The sequence below is a fragment of the Trichophyton benhamiae genome, assembly GCF_000151125.1.
Source record: "Trichophyton benhamiae CBS 112371 chromosome Unknown contig00476.0, whole genome shotgun sequence".
NCBI lineage: Eukaryota > Fungi > Ascomycota > Eurotiomycetes > Onygenales > Arthrodermataceae > Trichophyton > Trichophyton benhamiae.
The window spans coordinates 541,477-558,612 of NW_003315108.1; the positions used below are offsets into that span (position 1 = coordinate 541,477).

The 17,136-nt window shown below is 47.9% G+C and overlaps 8 protein-coding genes across 8 annotated transcripts; 6 read left to right on the plus strand and 2 right to left on the minus strand.

Moving 5' to 3' along the window:
- Positions 1-1,498: 1,498 nt before the first annotated feature.
- ARB_06832 (uncharacterized protein) lies at positions 1,499-2,793 on the plus strand (the record flags this gene model as incomplete). Its single annotated transcript, XM_003015026.1, has 3 exons — positions 1,499-1,564; positions 1,644-2,005; positions 2,061-2,793. The coding sequence occupies 3 exons, from the start codon at positions 1,499-1,501 to the stop codon at positions 2,791-2,793; spliced, it is 1,161 nt and encodes a 386-aa protein (XP_003015072.1).
- Positions 2,794-3,100: 307 nt separating this feature from the next.
- Positions 3,101-4,238, plus strand: ARB_06833 (uncharacterized protein; the record flags this gene model as incomplete). Its single annotated transcript, XM_003015027.1, has 2 exons — positions 3,101-3,133; positions 3,288-4,238. The coding sequence occupies 2 exons, from the start codon at positions 3,101-3,103 to the stop codon at positions 4,236-4,238; spliced, it is 984 nt and encodes a 327-aa protein (XP_003015073.1).
- A 2,510-nt stretch (positions 4,239-6,748) lies between these two features.
- ARB_06834 (uncharacterized protein) lies at positions 6,749-7,456 on the plus strand (the record flags this gene model as incomplete). Its single annotated transcript, XM_003015028.1, has 1 exon — positions 6,749-7,456. The coding sequence occupies one exon, from the start codon at positions 6,749-6,751 to the stop codon at positions 7,454-7,456; it is 708 nt and encodes a 235-aa protein (XP_003015074.1).
- Positions 7,457-8,166: 710 nt separating this feature from the next.
- ARB_06835 (uncharacterized protein) lies at positions 8,167-9,441 on the minus strand (the record flags this gene model as incomplete). Its single annotated transcript, XM_003015029.1, has 1 exon — positions 8,167-9,441. One exon carries the CDS (start codon positions 9,439-9,441, stop codon positions 8,167-8,169), a length of 1,275 nt encoding a protein of 424 aa, XP_003015075.1.
- Positions 9,442-10,122: 681 nt separating this feature from the next.
- Positions 10,123-11,124, plus strand: ARB_06836 (uncharacterized protein; the record flags this gene model as incomplete). Its single annotated transcript, XM_003015030.1, has 2 exons — positions 10,123-10,137; positions 10,219-11,124. 2 exons carry the CDS (start codon positions 10,123-10,125, stop codon positions 11,122-11,124), a joined length of 921 nt encoding a protein of 306 aa, XP_003015076.1.
- A 257-nt stretch (positions 11,125-11,381) lies between these two features.
- ARB_06837 (uncharacterized protein) lies at positions 11,382-12,331 on the minus strand (the record flags this gene model as incomplete). Its single annotated transcript, XM_003015031.1, has 2 exons — positions 11,382-11,997; positions 12,105-12,331. 2 exons carry the CDS (start codon positions 12,329-12,331, stop codon positions 11,382-11,384), a joined length of 843 nt encoding a protein of 280 aa, XP_003015077.1.
- A 1,412-nt stretch (positions 12,332-13,743) lies between these two features.
- ARB_06838 (GPI anchored endo-1,3(4)-beta-glucanase, putative) lies at positions 13,744-14,790 on the plus strand (the record flags this gene model as incomplete). Its single annotated transcript, XM_003015032.1, has 1 exon — positions 13,744-14,790. The coding sequence occupies one exon, from the start codon at positions 13,744-13,746 to the stop codon at positions 14,788-14,790; it is 1,047 nt and encodes a 348-aa protein (XP_003015078.1).
- Positions 14,791-15,979: 1,189 nt separating this feature from the next.
- ARB_06839 (FAD monooxygenase, putative) lies at positions 15,980-17,134 on the plus strand (the record flags this gene model as incomplete). Its single annotated transcript, XM_003015033.1, has 2 exons — positions 15,980-16,004; positions 16,104-17,134. The coding sequence occupies 2 exons, from the start codon at positions 15,980-15,982 to the stop codon at positions 17,132-17,134; spliced, it is 1,056 nt and encodes a 351-aa protein (XP_003015079.1).
- Positions 17,135-17,136: the final 2 nt, after the last annotated feature.

Below are 17,136 nucleotides of genomic sequence, written 5' to 3' on the forward strand. Positions count from 1 at the left end.
GGATATCGGGAAATGCAGTTTGGCGGTGATATTGATTGATATATGCTTGCGATTCGGTAAATTTTTCAAGTTGAAGTTCGAAGGGAAAAAAGTTTGGCGTGTATTTCAGGAAGGTTTGCCGACCGCGTTTAATTTGCGGCTAAAAGTTTAATTACTACAGGCGGAATTCAATACCATTGTCTACTACTTTCTGACTCGTTTATACGGCTGGATGGGGTTAAATATGCATGCGAAAGATGGATATAGCAATTACAGTTCCATCTTGCTGAAAATATGGAATGAAGACGTGATATCGAAGGGTAGCAGTTCATTATCCTAACGCCATTCAGTAGGCGGTAGTCTTCCATTAGGTAGATGGAAATACGGACATCATTACCGTGTACATAGAACTAGTTAAACACAGGGAAAAGTGGTATATCGATGGCTGTGGTGTTTGCTCTGGGTAGCACCTCCATCAGTCAATCAAGCGCGCAAAAAGAAATGGTCTATTACTTCAACAACATGACATTATTTGTTTGTGTAGCTCCGTTGTGCCCCTTTTACCGCCTGCGCTGTGGTATATCGCGGAGATCAATTCCGCCGCCGATGGGCTGCTGCGTCCGTCGATGGGTAGGGAATACCTAGATCACAACATTAGTTGATACACTGGGAACGAGAACACTAGATTGTTGGCCTACTTTTGTATTCGACCAGCCTAGTCTAAAGGCTGCCTCATGTGCAAATAGCTCTCCAAATCCAAGCATGAGCCCGTTTACGAAAGGGAGGATGAGGTTGATGGCGGCACCTTGTATTATCCGCCAGTAGGATGGGGGTGTGTAAAGAGTCACAGGAGCAGCGGGAGCAGGCCCGGATGGGGGAGACAACTCGATAGTGGCTGAGTAGTTCTCCGAGTCTGAAGGAAGAGTGACTGCTGAATCGGAGAGCTCTACCCTCGGTGTGCTCTCGTTCGACGTCATGGTTGAGTATTGTGTGAGAGGCAGGCTGCTGGTGCGGTTGACCGAAAGTCGAGGAGAGGGACTTCGTCAAGCGATACAATATGAGGAAAAAAAGAAGAGAAAAGGCAAGCAGCGTGTTCACTCGAGGCCGGCTCTGACAACAGCTCTGCTTAACAGGATGACTCTGCCGCCGTGCCTGTTTGTTTTCTATACTCCGTCTATCCAGCTTCTTCGCTCTTGTCTCCAATCGAAGGAACTCCGGGCGGTGGAGTTCTACCTGCCTTAGGTAATCGGGGCCATGGCGAGGCCGGGCGGGAAGATCAATATCCCGTGTCTGATTACCTAATCTGATATCCAGGCACCCAAAGTGACGTAAAAGCAGAAGACGAAAGACAAACACCGGAGACCAGCACAGCAGCTTTTTCTTCCTTTCCCATCACTTGACTTGTGTAGCAAATATCTGTTATCAGAGTGTTTTATGGTCGTCTTGTTTCTTAGAAGCAAAATATTTTCCCACTATTCTAGGGTATTGCCGATTCCTGCGAGCCCCGCAGCCGCCGACCATGGCCTCTGCCGAAGACGAGATGATCTCGCACTTCTGTGCTATCACAGGAGCCACTCCAGCTGTGGTATGTATGGTCCTGGGCTCTGTTACCTCTGTGGCACCTGTTCTTCTCGGTGGTGTCCAAAGACTGACATGCATCCAAGGCTAGGGAACACCTGGTAGCCAATAACTGGGATCTAGATATGGCGATTGCAGAAGTTTACCCAGAAGAAGAGGGGCCAGAATCAGATTATGATGACATGGGCGATAGTCGACATGCTGAGGCAACAGCGGGTGCTCAGGGAGTAGCAGCTTCTCATGCACAAGGAGCTGCATCAAAATCTAGAGCAGGTGCCAAAAAATTTGCAACGCTGGGAGACCTTGGCTCGGGGGACGGTGGAGGCCCTCCTTCTCATGATTATGATGACGATGAACCTCAAGATCTCTTTGCTGGAGGTGAGAAATCTGGGCTTGCGGTCCAGAATCCAGACGATATCAAGCGAAAAATTATCGAAAAGGCTAAGAAGTACGAACTCCCCTTTTCTAAGCAGCCCTGACATTTGTTGCTAACAATGCTGTAGGGCAATGCCGCCTGTCGAACGTAACCCAACCCCTGCAAAATCGCATTTTACCGGAACTGCTCGCACCCTCGGGGGAGATGACACTCCCAGTCGGATCATTGAAGATCCCAATGCGAATCAGCCGCAGCCGCTCGAGCGCGTACATAGAACTCTCCACTTTTGGAACGATGGGTTTTCAGTTGATGATGGTGACCTATACCGATCCTCCGATCCTAAGAATGCACAGATACTAGAGGGCATCCGACAGGGACGCGCTCCACTCTCCATCATGAATGTTCAGGTTGGGCAGGATGTAGATGTCCAAGTAAAACAACATGATTCAGACTACGTGAGACCTAAGGGGAAGTTTAAGGCCTTTTCCGGATCCGGTCAACGACTCGGTAGCCCAACTCCCGGTGTGGTGTCTGCAGCATCAGCAGCTGTACCGCCAGCAGCGCCTGCTCCGGCTGAGGCTAGTACAGGTCCTGAGCAGCCAAAGATCGACGAGTCCCAACCTACGGTTACCCTCCAAATCAGACTGGGTGATGGCACACGGTTAACCAGCCGGTTTAACACCACGCATACTATTGGTGACGTGTATCAGTTCGTGGCGGCAGCTAGTCCGGTCAGCCAACAGCGAGAATGGGTTCTTATGACAACTTTCCCGAGTACAGAGCTCAATGACCGCTCTGCCATCCTCGGAGACCTCAAGGAGTACAAGCGCGGCGGCGTCGTGGTTCAAAAATGGACTTAGATACCTATTAGGCAAAGCGTTGTTGTTGATATCTGTCTAGATAGAGAGGAATAGTCTTCATCCAAAGATCTCTCTGGCCTTAGAAGGGATGAAATAATGGCCATCAACTAATTTATGGATACATGTTCTTATCAGTAGACAAAAATAGCACCTGCCCGCTTAATAATCCAGTTGGAAGCTTGATAAGCCAAACTTCTATCAAAAAGATTCAAAGAAACCCGAAAATCTTGAAAGATTCTTCATGTTGTTATATGCTGAAAACACTGTTTACCTCCAGATATATGTCTACTTAAGGCGATAATTCATCATGCCGCTAGATGGTGTCAAAAATATACTCCTGGTACGTTTGCCCCGCGAAATTGCAGCTTATCGATAGCAAAGATGAGCCCGCATCAAGTCATGGATCACGGCAACAAAGCTCTGGAGAGCCAAATCTCTTTGAGCCTATGATATTACTATTCCAAATACTCGCTGACGTGCGGCTTGTCTTGTAGGTTCTCTCCGGGAAAGGTGGAGTGGGAAAGTCCTCCGTCACACTCCAGCTTGCGCTCTCTCTCACACTCCGAGGACGGTCGGTTTGCATATTGGACATTGATCTTACAGGACCTTCGATGCCGCGGCTGGTAGGCAAGGAAAATGCAAAAATAGTACAAGCTTCAGGCGGCTGGGTTCCTGTGAGCGTATATCCTGCTTCAGACTCGGACACTACCACACCTGCACCTATACCTTCGACAGATAACCCAGAAGGGAACGACAACAGCATAGCTCGCCCCTATGGGTCCCTACGGTGTATGTCCTTGGGATTTCTACTGCGAGATAGGGGCGATGCTGTGATATGGCGAGGGCCAAAAAAAACGGCCATGATCCGCCAGTTTTTATCAGACGTCATATGGGGAGATACGGATTATCTACTGATAGATACTCCTCCAGGAACAAGTGATGAACATATCGCAATCGCCGAGCAACTACTAAGTCAAGCTACGACGTCCCCCACCTCAGGATCAACACAGCCGCGCCTCGCTGGTGCCGTATTAGTCACTACTCCTCAAGCTGTAGCTATATCCGACGTGCGAAAGGGAGTCAATTTCTGTGCAAAGACGAACATTCCGGTCCTTGGTGTGGTTGAGAATATGTCTGGATATACGTGTCCTTGTTGCGGGGAGGTGAGCAACGTTTTCTCCAAGGGTGGAGGGAAGGTGATGGCTGATGATATGGGCATACGCTTTCTGGGAGCTGTCCCGATTGATGTGAGTTTCGGGGAGATGGTTGAGGGCTCTCGTTCGGATTCAGATGAGAATAATGAGGAGCAGAAGGCAGAAAAATTAGAGACGATTGGTAGTCAGCCTCAGGAAAGCCCGTTGGTTGAAAGATATCAAAAATGTTGGTCCCAGCCGACTTTTGAAAACCTTGCGAAAGAGGTCATTCAGCTGGTGGAAACAACTTGAACAATCCACAGCATGATATGGCCTTCAGTTTAATAGAAGAGCTTTGGAGTTTGGGCAAGCTGGAGTTTGGGATGAGGGCAAAGTGTCAATTTATATCTCCGTTGGGGTCATTCGAAGCTATGTATACAACAGAGGAAATGAAATGACTAATTATCATGAAATTATTGTGAAAATGACTTATTAAATACCCAAATTACAACCACAAGTGATATTGTCAAACCATAAAAGGGTAAAATGCCCCATAGAGTCAAGGTTATATCTGGATCCACACCCGACTCTAAATTGAGAATATGGCTTCTTTGAGGCAGCGCATCTTATCTTTTCGGATGATGGGGTTTAGTGAGCATTGGTCCTTTCCTATTTAGTTTCCATCATACGTCCGGACAGGTTTCCGGATATATAGAAGAGAAACATGATTCGGAGGAGTCAGTCGTAGTGGATATCTGCCGTTTATGAGCAAGAACACCTATGTAAAGCCGTGCTGCTACTCCATTCGTGAGAGCTACACTGCCAGTTCACAACTTGCCATCTAGTTTGCAGCACGCTTCCGTTACACCCCCTGGGTTCAACCAGTTAAAATATACTGAGGTGCCCTCGGTGGAATTCAGAACCGAGAACCGAGACCCGAGAAAACAAGAATTCAGATACAGTGGCTAGTTACCAGTATCCACAGGATATAGGTATTCGCATCACTAGTACCAGGTTTGCCATCACCTTGCTGCAAGCTCTTGCGTACCTTAGAATAGAGCGCTGAAAGGTAGCTCTTATAGGTGGCTTGTAGCGAAGGTAATCGTCTGAGGGCAGACGCTTCAGTACCCAGTACTAAGCTCCACGCCTGGCCTATGTCCAACTGGATAACGTCCGAGTTACTATGTATAGTGAAGCAACTTAGTCTAACGGAGTCAAAAAGTGTTTTTCATGCTTTCTCTGCACGCCGCAAAAACTCTGGCTGATGTGCCGAAAGTAGTTTAGTCAGGGGAGCGATAGCTGACTCAGTGATTTAACTAGTGGGACCGCGCCAACAGCAACCAATAAGGGAATTTTATATTGATGACTAACTAATATAGACTCTGTCGGAAGTTAAATGGTTCCACCTACTGCCGCCAGATATTTACTTCCGACAAGAGTCCTGCGTTTCGGACACGACGGCAATAAATGGAATGATAATCATGTCTTCAAAATCTTCAACAAGTCCAACACCAACGGATGTGAAAGAGCCTGTTATATGATACTGATGATGCTAGCTAGGCTATTCTATCGGACAAACAAATAAATATGAAAGTTCAAACAAAGGAAAAGAATACCCGATGGATGGCAGGGTACCCGTCGTCGACGGCTATCACTGACGAGTCAATAAGTTGCTTATACCACCGTGCCGTTGGAGGTCCAGTTACGAATCCGGGGATAACGGTTCGGTTCTCCGGCAGGGGAAACACTGGATGCCGTCTTTATGTTATTAGCCTTTGAACCAAAGACAACCCTCTGGGCTTTCTCTCACCTGCGGTAGGCTCTCTTTTCCATTTTCTATCTATATGAGAAGCAAACGCACAAATTCATTTTGGGTCCTCGAGTTACCGTATCGAGATATCTCTGCGTTGGTTCCGGTATCATGTCCGCCCTGGGCTATAGTGTGACTGAAATGGCAGTCTCTCTGACGTTGAGAATGGGATAGAAATGAAATCAAGGCACTGTTCAAGTGTTCAGGTATAATCTCCAGACCTTTTCAGTATCAAGAATTACCTATTTGGCTCAAGAGCGGGTGTTATTAAAGCACCCTAACATAATGATTCAAGATCTCGATTGTCTAAAAGTTACATCATCCGGGCCCAAGAATCCCCATGCACTGAAACCTGAATGCGTTGTTTTATCGGATTTTCACTGTGCCTCCGCATTCGACATCAAACTAATATCAGAATATCTAGAAATAGAACGGCTTGGTACATATCTGACCAGTTAACTAATCAAGTGAGAGCCCTGAAGTTGGCTCATTACCTACCTAGCAGTTACCTGGAACACGGCCAAGCGCTTTGTTTGCGCTATGGATACGAACCAATCCGGGTTGAATATGACAAACGCCATAACAAAGGCATATGGAGGCTTGGGTAAGGCACAGTTCTTGGAAGGGATAACAAAACAAAACCAACAGTTAGGAAAGCGTCATGATTGGGCCATGGTTCACATACCCTGATGTGTGGTTAGGGCAAAAAGCTCCGCTGCGCCTTATACCCAAGGCTGTGAGCCATTTCTAGTAGTTATAGTGTGTTGCGGGCATGAATATGATGCAACGAAAATACTGTACTTAGCAGAGGGTACAATGATGCCCTCTCAAGTCCTGGGTAGGTAGGTACTTAGATATGCCTCAAGTGATAAATAACTCCCGCCTCGCACTATTGGAGACGGGCATTTTTATATTCAATTACGAACGAGCCTGTAGTTTTCTACTGTCCAGAGTTCCCCTCTAAACAATCGCTTTTACTTCAGATTTAAGTCATTCCCTCCCAAAGGCAATGATGCCTCGTCTCAAAACATCAACCATCGCCCTTCTCCTACCCCTGCTCTTCTCTCCCGTTATCGCAGAAGATGTCAAGCTAGTGGGCTGTGATGCTGTCGGGTGCCCCCCGCACTATGATAGCGATCGCTGCACCGTTGAAAATACCACCTTCATAGGAGTCGGGGTGTCCCCTATCCCGGATGTTCCCTCAGAACTAAAAGGCTTCTCCCTTGTCAAGGCTGTCAACGTCTCGGCCACACCGGTCCAGTTTAACGGCTCGCGAGTACGTCCCATCAGGTCGTTTTACTCCCTAGGCACCCCGGAGCACACAGAGACGAACAGCCTCTCTGGCTGTGCAGTTATCTTCAACGATCCACCAGCCAACAAGTTCACGCCCCCTAGTGGGGCCGATACCTTCGCTGCCACTGGGACCTGCGCCGATGTTATTCAGCAAAAGTGCATTGATACAATCACGCAGCGAGCTAGGAATGCAGCCAACCGGGCCGGGGGTAATGCCAATGCCTGTAACGCGCTCGAGCAAGAATTGAAGAAGGATGATTTTAGCGGATGCTCCTTATTCGGGGGCCACGGTACCTCCCTCGGAAACTTCACTATCAAGTCAATTGGGAACCTCCATGCTGCCAGAAACTCTTCGGATTGCTGGCCCGTGCAGCAGAAGTCGGATGGGCTAATGCAGATCGCCGAGGTGACTTCAAATGTAAGCTGAGATGATGGGACCGAATTTTATAAAAATAAGCCGCATGGCGCTAATTAGTTAACTTTATTAACCGCAGGGGTCCTCCTCGAGAGCCGAGGATTTCTTCAGTGAGGCCTACAAGATCACCCCGGTCGTGACTGTGTTCCTTGGTGGAAACAATCGTAGTCTTGTCCACAATGCTACATCCCAAATGACGTGTCTGAAGATGGTTAGCCACAGACACTACCCGTACAGTGAGGATTCCGCGGCTGCCCTAAGGGGAGGCTGGTTAGCTGTGACTATCGCCACACTCATAGGGATTGTCGTAATGTAATCGCAGTCTAACTATTTTAAATGGTTAGTAAAGTCCAGCTTCGAAAGGCTGTCTCTATATTTTGTTGGAGGATTGAAGGGCCTCCTTATTTTTACTATAATAGACACAGGATCTTGCTTGGGCTGTGAGGCCGATCTCGACCAGCTAGTTACCAGCAGTTACCGGCTGTGACGGCCCAGCTATTAACTACATGCCACTTGTGACGCGCTAAACAAAAAACAACTAATTCCATTATTGATTTAAATACACATTCTGACATACAGAAGTTGGTTTGTATACCACATATGCCAGAGTACAGAGTATAGATAGGTAAATAGAGTCGTGATAATCGTGAAATTGTCGTTATTCCGCTTCGTGAATCGTGACATGTCGACCATAAGGAAAAGCAAGCTTGTATGGCATGACTTCAATCATCAGGGAGGTGGCTAAGCCGAGCATTTTGTTTCTCTAAAACATCTCGTAGCTTTTCCTGTGCAGATACAAGCGATGTGACCTCTTGGCTGGGTTTACCATGAGCGCGACTCATTTTCCCAACCCAGCTGAGGAACCCTTGCAATTCATCCAGAACGGAGGATTTCCTAGAGTGGGATTTTTGCTTGTGTCCATTGATATGTGGAAGTTCATCGTAGTTTGGAATGTCCACTATCGCGCCAGTCGAAGGCCACGGCCTGTCTGGCTCAGTCAAGTGATAAGACCTATCGGCCTGGGCGTCTAGATGGACAGCAGATATAACAGGACGTGTCATCATTGACTGTCCAGTAGCATTGTAATCACCGCTTTCAAGACAAGTGTCAAGAGCCCAAGGAAGATACGGTAGCCTCCCTTTATCTACCGGATGATTGTTGCGGGCTGAAGGAACGGTCTCTTCATGAGTAGGGGCCAATTCTCTTCTTACGGTGTGCCTGTGAGATTCGGCCTGCTGCTGTGCCGTATTTGTCTCAGCCCATGCCTGAGGAAGTGAATTGCGGAAATCAAAGAGACCCGTTGGCCGGGGTATTGGATTGAGGTAGTCGTAGGTGGACGAATACCGACCATGCCCATCCACAGTGCTGATATCGTCACCCACGACCAAGACATTGTCGTCTGCCAGCCTCTCCGTGCTAGAGCTTGCCTCTTCCACTGTTAAAAGGCCGTGATCACTCGTTCGTGCAGGTGCTCTGATTTCACCCAGAGGCGGCCTATGGCTCCCGTATTCATTTGCAAGACTTAGCTTGCTTCGGCCGCATATCTCGGCTATAGCATCCAAAGTCACCTGTATGTTGGGCTCGATAGACTGTAGTATGCCTTCGATACCGAACTCATCAACTGACGGAAGACGTGCCGGAGGAGCGTTAGCCGTCTGTTCTCTGTCTGAGCTCTGCCTCCTTGACATTGCAGATTCCCTCTCCGGTCCTCCAGAATAGGTCCGAACAATAACCGGTTGAGAAGACAGAGAGGCCCGGCTGGCAATAGAAGCAGACTGACGATGTTTCCGCTGAGGAGGCCTAGTAATCCCATGAAGTTGCCGCAAAGCAGTGGTCCGTCGAGCAAGCGTAGGATCGTCCAGGGCGGGATTGAATAGCCGGCCGCGAGTCCCCAATGTAGAGAGAGACTGGTTTGCCCATGGCTGAGGCGTAGGAAGAGACGAAGAGAGATGCTCTATACTGGCTAGGGATGACGGCCGATCAGAGCTGGAATCCATCCCGAGTGTGTGAGTATGTGTCAGGCGCAGGGCATACGTGGAGTAGATCTGTCTGCAGCAACAAGAGTCCCTCTTGGCTCATCAAGCTGGGATATGGTCAGGCTGGTCTCCCCACGACTGTACTGGCATAAGTAAATCGATGATGCGTGTCAGGATATGTATGACGAGACGGCCTTGACTATGCGACTGGGCTGCATATACGCATGTCCGCCAGGGATTGGATGGTCAGCGGGAGCGCAAGCAAGGTCGGGATGAAGCTGGAGATGCCACACTTTCCCCGGCCTTCAGTGTCCCCCGGAAACCGTTGAGGAGGGATGTCTCAGGCTCTAATCGGTGACAAGCCCTCCATGATGTGGGCGGCCTGCAGAAGATGTGTTGGCACCGTTATCCATCGCTTGTTATCATCATGCTGGCGGCTGGCTAGGGTTGCGGGGGACCTCCCGGAGTCCCGTGTTTAGCTACACCTGGCGGAAGATCGATGTTCCGCATTTGAGGGCTCGGTGGCCCCAGGTCCCGTCGAGTGCTGAGGTGGAGGCCCGGATGGGAGGATACACTCCGTGGGACGAGGATGAACAGTTCGGTCAGAGGCCGGTCGACGGGTAGACATAGCAAGGGAAAGACATGCAGGAGCCTTGAGGGGGCCATTGCATCGAAGCTGACGGGGGGATCATTGCCTCAACCATGAGCAGGTTCTATGTTTGTTTCTCTCCCATCGACTTGCCCATCCACCGGTAGATGCATGTAGTGCTGTGCTAACATGGATATATCTACACGTAGTTCGGAGATTCGGACGGGTCAGATAACGACTTGAACGATGATAATCTTCCGTTCCCGAAGCCGATATCGAGAGCTTCTTTTCTAACGCCGGATTTCGATGCCACAACCTTCCTGGCCTCGCTATCAAACCGCCACCAGTCGTTGGCTGATCTACAGACCGAGCTTCGAGAGCTGAATGAGGCACTGAACAAGGAACTTCTTGACCTTGTGAATGAAAATTACCAAGAGTTTTTGTCCCTTGGAGCTGCTCTGAAGGGTGGCCAGGACAAGGTCCAGGAGATTAGAGCTGGCTTGCTTGGGTTCCAGAGAAACGTGCAAGGGATAAAAGATCAGTTCGAGGCAAAGAAAAAAGAGATACGGGAATGTCTTGATGAAAAGAAACGGCTACGGTCAAAGATTTCGGTTGGGTACGAACTACTAGATGTTGCAGAAAGGATCGAATTGTTGGAGACGAATCTCATGATCCGGCCTGGAAAGGATGCAACGGCAAAGGAGAACGGAGCTCAAGCGGAAGATGATCATGAAAGTGATGGCCTGTCGGATGTCATACTAGGAAGCGAAGCAGACGATAGCGACGAAGATGGAGAAGAAAGTGAGAACGAGGGCGGAAACAAGGCGAGAATATCTCTTCGCAGGCTGGAGGCCCATATACAACAATATCTGAGTGTGAAGGTAATGGCGGATCGGATTGGAGAGAAACACCCTTTCATCTCCAGCCATGCCGGTAGGATTGATGCCATCAAGTCGGCTCTACTGCTTGACCTGAGCACCGCGCTAAAGGAAACAAGTAAACTTGGATCAAAGCGGGACGAAAAAATTTCTACAATACTACGGTTATATGACTCGCTGGGACACCATGACGAAGGACAGCAATGTTTGAAAAGGCTGGGAACAATAACTGAATAATTGAAGACTGCTGGTCTTTATGCATGTTTAGAGAATGCTTGTTTTGGAGTTTGGGCGGTTGACTCTTCTCAATGGAATAATATTTCTATCAAAAGACGCCAAAACATAGATATACAGACTAATTTACATGTTTTCATTCCGCTAACTCTTAACATCCGGTCAACATGTGCAGAGGAGGAGAATTTTCGCTCTTGTATTCACCGTTCAGGCTGAAGCCTGGGCCATTGGTGGTGCTCAGTACCTTGGGTAATTGTCAGTCAAGCAGTAACTAGAGAAAGGGAAAAGAAGGGAAGAATGAGAAAACCTACAACTTCGGCAATATCCTTGGATATTTGGTCCGACATTCCAGCCGCATCTTTCTTGATTGCAGCAATAAAAGCACCCAGGTTGTTCTTGAGTTCTTCGGGAGAGAAGCCCAATTGACCAATTGCCAACTTGACGACACCAGATCTTTCTCTGTAAATACTGCCTCCACGCATATTTCTCACAGTGGTAGCAACATTGTCGACAACGGTGCCCAGCTTCGCGCTAGGCATCAAACCCTTGGGACCCAACACTCGGCCCAAACCGGCCTTATTCAGACTAGGCAAACTGTTGGTGTGACAGATACAAACATCAAAGTCAATATTTCCTGCCTTGATAGAGTTGAAAACTTCCTCTTCACCAACGATGTCGGCACCAGCAGCTTTGGCTTCCTTTGCGGCACGAGATCCTGGTGGACATATAACACAGACTCGCAGGTCGGACCGAACCGCATGCGGAAGACGTATCTGATTTCGAATCACGGGGCCGTCTCGTTTTGTGCGTAATTTGACATGGACTTCATACTTGACGGAGGAAGTATTCCGGCCAGCTTCGAATGCGCGAAGATATCTTGTCGTGAAAAAAAGTTTTAAGGTAAGTATAAAATCTACACTTGAGAGCGAGAAGCAGCTTGTTCGCAAGAATGGACAATTGACGCAACAGAGCAGTATACACACCTCATGGCATCGCATAGTGAGAATTGGATTGCATCTCGGATGTCATATTGGGTATACATTGGCTTCTTCTTCTTGGGCTTGGAGTCTTTTGACTTGGACGACTTTGAGGCATATCGTTGCTGTTGTTGGAGAGGGCATATAAAGGATGGAGCTACAACCTGGGGTCGTAGGGAAGAAGACAATACTCCCCTCGACAGGGGAGCCAAGTATCTCGGGGTTGCAGCCATCACAACTCTTGAATTGATCCCAACCTCCTCGGTCAAGCGTCAAATTCGAAGCTGCGCTCACCATCTGATTCGACCTGCACCAGAGGCCGAATTTCTTTGCGGATAAATTAAGCTCCGTATCAGATTATATAAGCAACGGCTCTCCACTAAAACTTTCGGTGTTAAGTGAAATTATGTAATCAGGAGGGCTTAAACCTGACAGGTTCCCAACGACGACGACGACGAAGCCATAAACAACAATACGAAGTGATAGCCAATGAGTCTGGTGGCTACACTCTTATCGAAGCGAAATGTCTTCAACACTGCCTTCAGATCCTCCTGTCAGTCTATGGGCTGGCACTGATACTCACCATAGTTACCCAGTAACGGCCAAGTGAGCTGGACGTGACGAATCCTCTTATGGACCCAGCAAACCAGCCATCAATGCCGGTGCTGAAAAAGTCGCTTGCGGGGAAAGAGAATTCGACAGCAGATACTCCCTGCAGCGGGGCAAAAGGAATTCTATTAATAGGATACCCAAGAAAACAGTGAATGTCCACCCGAGGAGTGTTACAGTAAGCATGAACTGCCTGGGTACATACTCATCCCTATTGCAATGGAGCTATGCATCAGATATGATAACTCCGTGCGTGGAACAGCGTTGTTTGTCATAGGCAAGTTCCAATTACTTAACTGCTCAGAAGTGTTGCTTGCTCCGATGCCCGACTTGGATTTACATTCACTTTAACGAGAGGCCTGCAGAGAAGGGGGTAACCACAGTGCCGAGTGGTATAGTTAATGGACATGCATTTTCTCATAAACCATTCACTTCATGAGGGCAAAATGCCGGGAATCTGCTCAATTTGCATCACGCCCTAGGGTGCTGCAGGGCTGATTCAGCTAGTTATCATCTTCATGAACTTGTGTGTTTCACCAACTCCTGCCCTTATCTGGGGTAAATATATGTGATATTCATCAAACATCCTCACTGGCTATGGGACCATGGGGTAGTACTCTGGAGGTCTAGCAGAGTGCGCAATGGCCTTCCCAAACTGCCCTCGTTTTCAGATTATGATCGTCGATTCCTAGGCTTGCTCTCCCAAAATAGCGATGGAAAGGAAAAAGAAAGCATAAAATAAAGGTGGTTGAGCAGCTTGGCTGAGAGATTGATCTGCAACCCCAGCCAGTAATATTCGCTCCCATTATTTTGCTGCAAGGTACAGGGTTGAGACTCAAATTTACCCCTTTCGAGTATTTAACTCGAGCTCGATTATTGGGGCTGAGGAATGAAATAGCTGTACGGTAATTAGGGGTATATAATCGATGGCTTTCTCCAAGGGTTTGTTTCCACTTATGATTTACCGATTTACCTCCCAATATCATGACAGGAACGAAGCACATTTTGGCGCGTACACCTTCATAACCGTGTGGAGATGGGTGCAATTGCTCATATTCTCCTGGCTTGTTCCCTTGTTGGGGGGTCGCTGGCTTCATATTCGCTGGTCGATAACTTCGAAGGATCAACATTTTTCTCAAACTTCGACTTCTTCACTGGAGAAGACCCAACTCATGGCTTTGTCAAGTATGTAGGGGAGAAAGAAGCTAGGTCTGCAGGTTTAATCGATTTCGAGTCTCGATATGATGGTAGCACGGTGGTCCGGATGGGTGCCGACCACACGAATATCACCCCAGACGGCCGACCAAGCGTGAGGATATCAAGCAAGAAGAGTTATAACCAGGGGCTGTGGATCATTGATTTCGAGCATGTCCCTGGGCCTGCATGTGGAATATGGCCAGCTTACTGGCTCCTGGGACCCAACTGGCCAACGAACGGAGAAGTTGACATTTATGAGGGCATCAATCTTGACCTCTCGAACACTATGACCCTCCATACCGGTCACAATTGCACTATATCAAAGGATGCCCAATTCACAGGCAGGTTGACGACACCCTATTGTGACCAGAACGCTCCACCACCGTTAGGCGGCAATGGCTGCACAATCAAGGCCGACGATCCAACAAGTTACAGCAGCGGTTTGAACATTGCTGGAGGAGGTGTATATGCGACTGAATGGACCACCGAAGACCTTAAGATCTGGGTTTTCCCCAGAATAGCCGGCATCCCAAGCGATATCAGGAATGGCAATCCAGACCCTTCGAACTGGGGAACACCAGCCGCGCTTTTTACCGGAAACTGTAGCTTTACGGAAAGCTTCAGAGATATGCAAATAATATTCGACATTACCTTTTGTGGTGACTGGGCTGGAAGTCCAAAAATCTGGGAGGACAGCGCTTGCTCCGCCGTTACTCCGGAGTGCAAGACATTTGTTGAGAATTACCCACATGCATTCAAGGAAACATACTGGGCTATCAAATATCTGAATGTCTATCAGAAGACAACGGAAGCACAATTAGGCCAAAAACTTCATAGCCAATGGCAGCATAGGCGAACGCATCATCACCGGCACTTGCTACGCTGATATGAGTCTATAAGTACTGCTGTCTGCCGCTGGCCCACCATATAACATTCATTTATAATTTAAGGGAGATTAATATAATTTTAATATATGCCTTTGAATGACTGTTTCCGTAAACAAATGATCAGAAAGTTGGCCAATCTCTAAACCTATGCATCAAGTAACTATACCTCTTGATTTTGAATTGAATACAAACACTTTAATGGGCTGCTTTCCCTGAGCAGCTACAGCTCCTCTGCTATACCTACACATCTCTCCTGACACCTAAAGTCACAAAATTAGGGGAGAATATCCTCGAGCTTGCCTCATCCCATTGGAGATACCCGCCTGGTTCTTCGAGCTTTAGTTAGCTGAACAGTAGGTAATAAGGTCTTTACCAGGTGCTGTTTTTGAACAGTTTCTCCTTATGAATGGGAGGATTATGAGGTGGCTGCCGATCAGGTTAACGAGGAACGCATGTTTCTCATTCAACCTAGGTATTATGGTTATGGGTATAACATGTGGTGTTGCGTAAATATTTGACTGATTTGAAGTAGGTGAGACATACCCGCTTGATTCGTCCACAGCTCTAGACAGCAAATGGTACACTTCGCTTTCACCTCAATTCAATTCCCATTATGGGGTATAGAGAGCTGGATGTAACAATACATGTCCCGAAAATGGGCATCTTATTGAGCAATTAATGGCTTGGTAGAGTTTCAGTTAATCGAGAAGCCAGCCATCGTTGACATAAGTCAATGGCTGTCTTTTATGTACTGCTTTTATTCTTAAGTTAGAGCGGAAATCATAATTCCAACAATCCTCGCCATCTGTCTCGTTACGATGACAAGATGCTTGATAGATCACACGAACTATGCGCCATCGAAAACACTAGTCAGAGCCACGAGGTGTAAGACGATCTGTGGCGGCCGATTTCGTCCGGATCTCTGTAACTATTCCATGTATGCAGCAGGGGTGTCTCTTATTAAATCGATACTCCGTACTCCGTACAAATATATAAATATCATGACATAACCATGAATGCCGTTCGATCTCACCGAGCAACGTTCCACGAACTTCCATCAAGCTGACCTTGACATCAATAATCGCCTGAATTGATAGCCTGTCCCAATGGTTGATGGTAACCCAGCCGCCCGGGGTTCGCGTGTAGCGCTGCCGTATGCCGCCCCGTTGCCCCGTATTAGCCAGCAATATGGTGGCAGTGACGGAGATGAAAAGTATGAAGTGGTAATCGTGGGTGTAAGGTTATCCCTCTTGCTACCAATCAGCTCTATGTTCATATTTTGATGTTCAATGTGACAAATAGGCAGGTCCAGCTGGGTATATCCTCAACATCCTGCTCGCTCGCCATGGCTTGACGGATCAATCTTTATTATGCATCGACTTGAAGCCAACCAGAGTGATGTGTGGCCAGGCAGACGGGCTGCAGCCACGAACGCTCGAGGTCCTCAAGACCATGGGATTGGCTGATCCCATACTGCAGGATGGATGTTACTTGTGGGAAATGATGGTCTGGAAGCCATCCCAGGACGGGACTATCGAGAGGTTCTCCGTCATTGATAACAAAGTTGGTCCTGCAAGATACCAGCGGGCCATTACTATCAGCCAAGGAATTATTGAGCAAGTGTTTGATGACGATTTGGCTCATTACTCTCAACGAGGAGTTCGACGTAACAGCAGATTGGTTAGTGTATCTCTTGACGAAGACAGTGACCCGGACTTCCCAGTCATTGCAACTATCGAGACAGACGGGGTGCCACAAACAGTACGAACCAAATTCCTTGTGGGAACCGATGGTGCACATTCGACTGTTCGGAAATGCGCTGGAATTCAACTCAATGGGGAGTCTATTGATGACTTCTGGGGGGTGATCGATTTCGTTGTTGATACTGATTTCCCGGATATTCGAAGGTTTGGTCGAGTCCATTCACGCAAAGGCACCATCATGGTTATTCCTAGGGAACAGACCGTGGATGGAGATTATTTGACGCGCCTATACGTTCAAATGCCACAGCAGGAGGAGTCGGAAGATGGAAACCCTCACACCGAAGGCAATGGCATAGAGCCGAGGAGGTCTCGCAAGAGCCAAATTACACTGGAAAAGATCTTCCAGCAGGTGTCTGAGATATTTGAGCCATACTATATCCGTCCCAAGGCAGGCGTGGATATCAACTGGTGGACTGTGTATCAAATTGGCCAGCGAATAGCTGAAAGGTTCGCCATGAAGGATTCCAAAGGCTTGGGTAGAGTTATTCTCGCCGGAGATTGTATGTTGTCTTTTATTTCATTCGGTTTAAAGATGCTATGGTACGTTAACTTAGAGATTGCTAACTTTGAGATTTGGTAGCT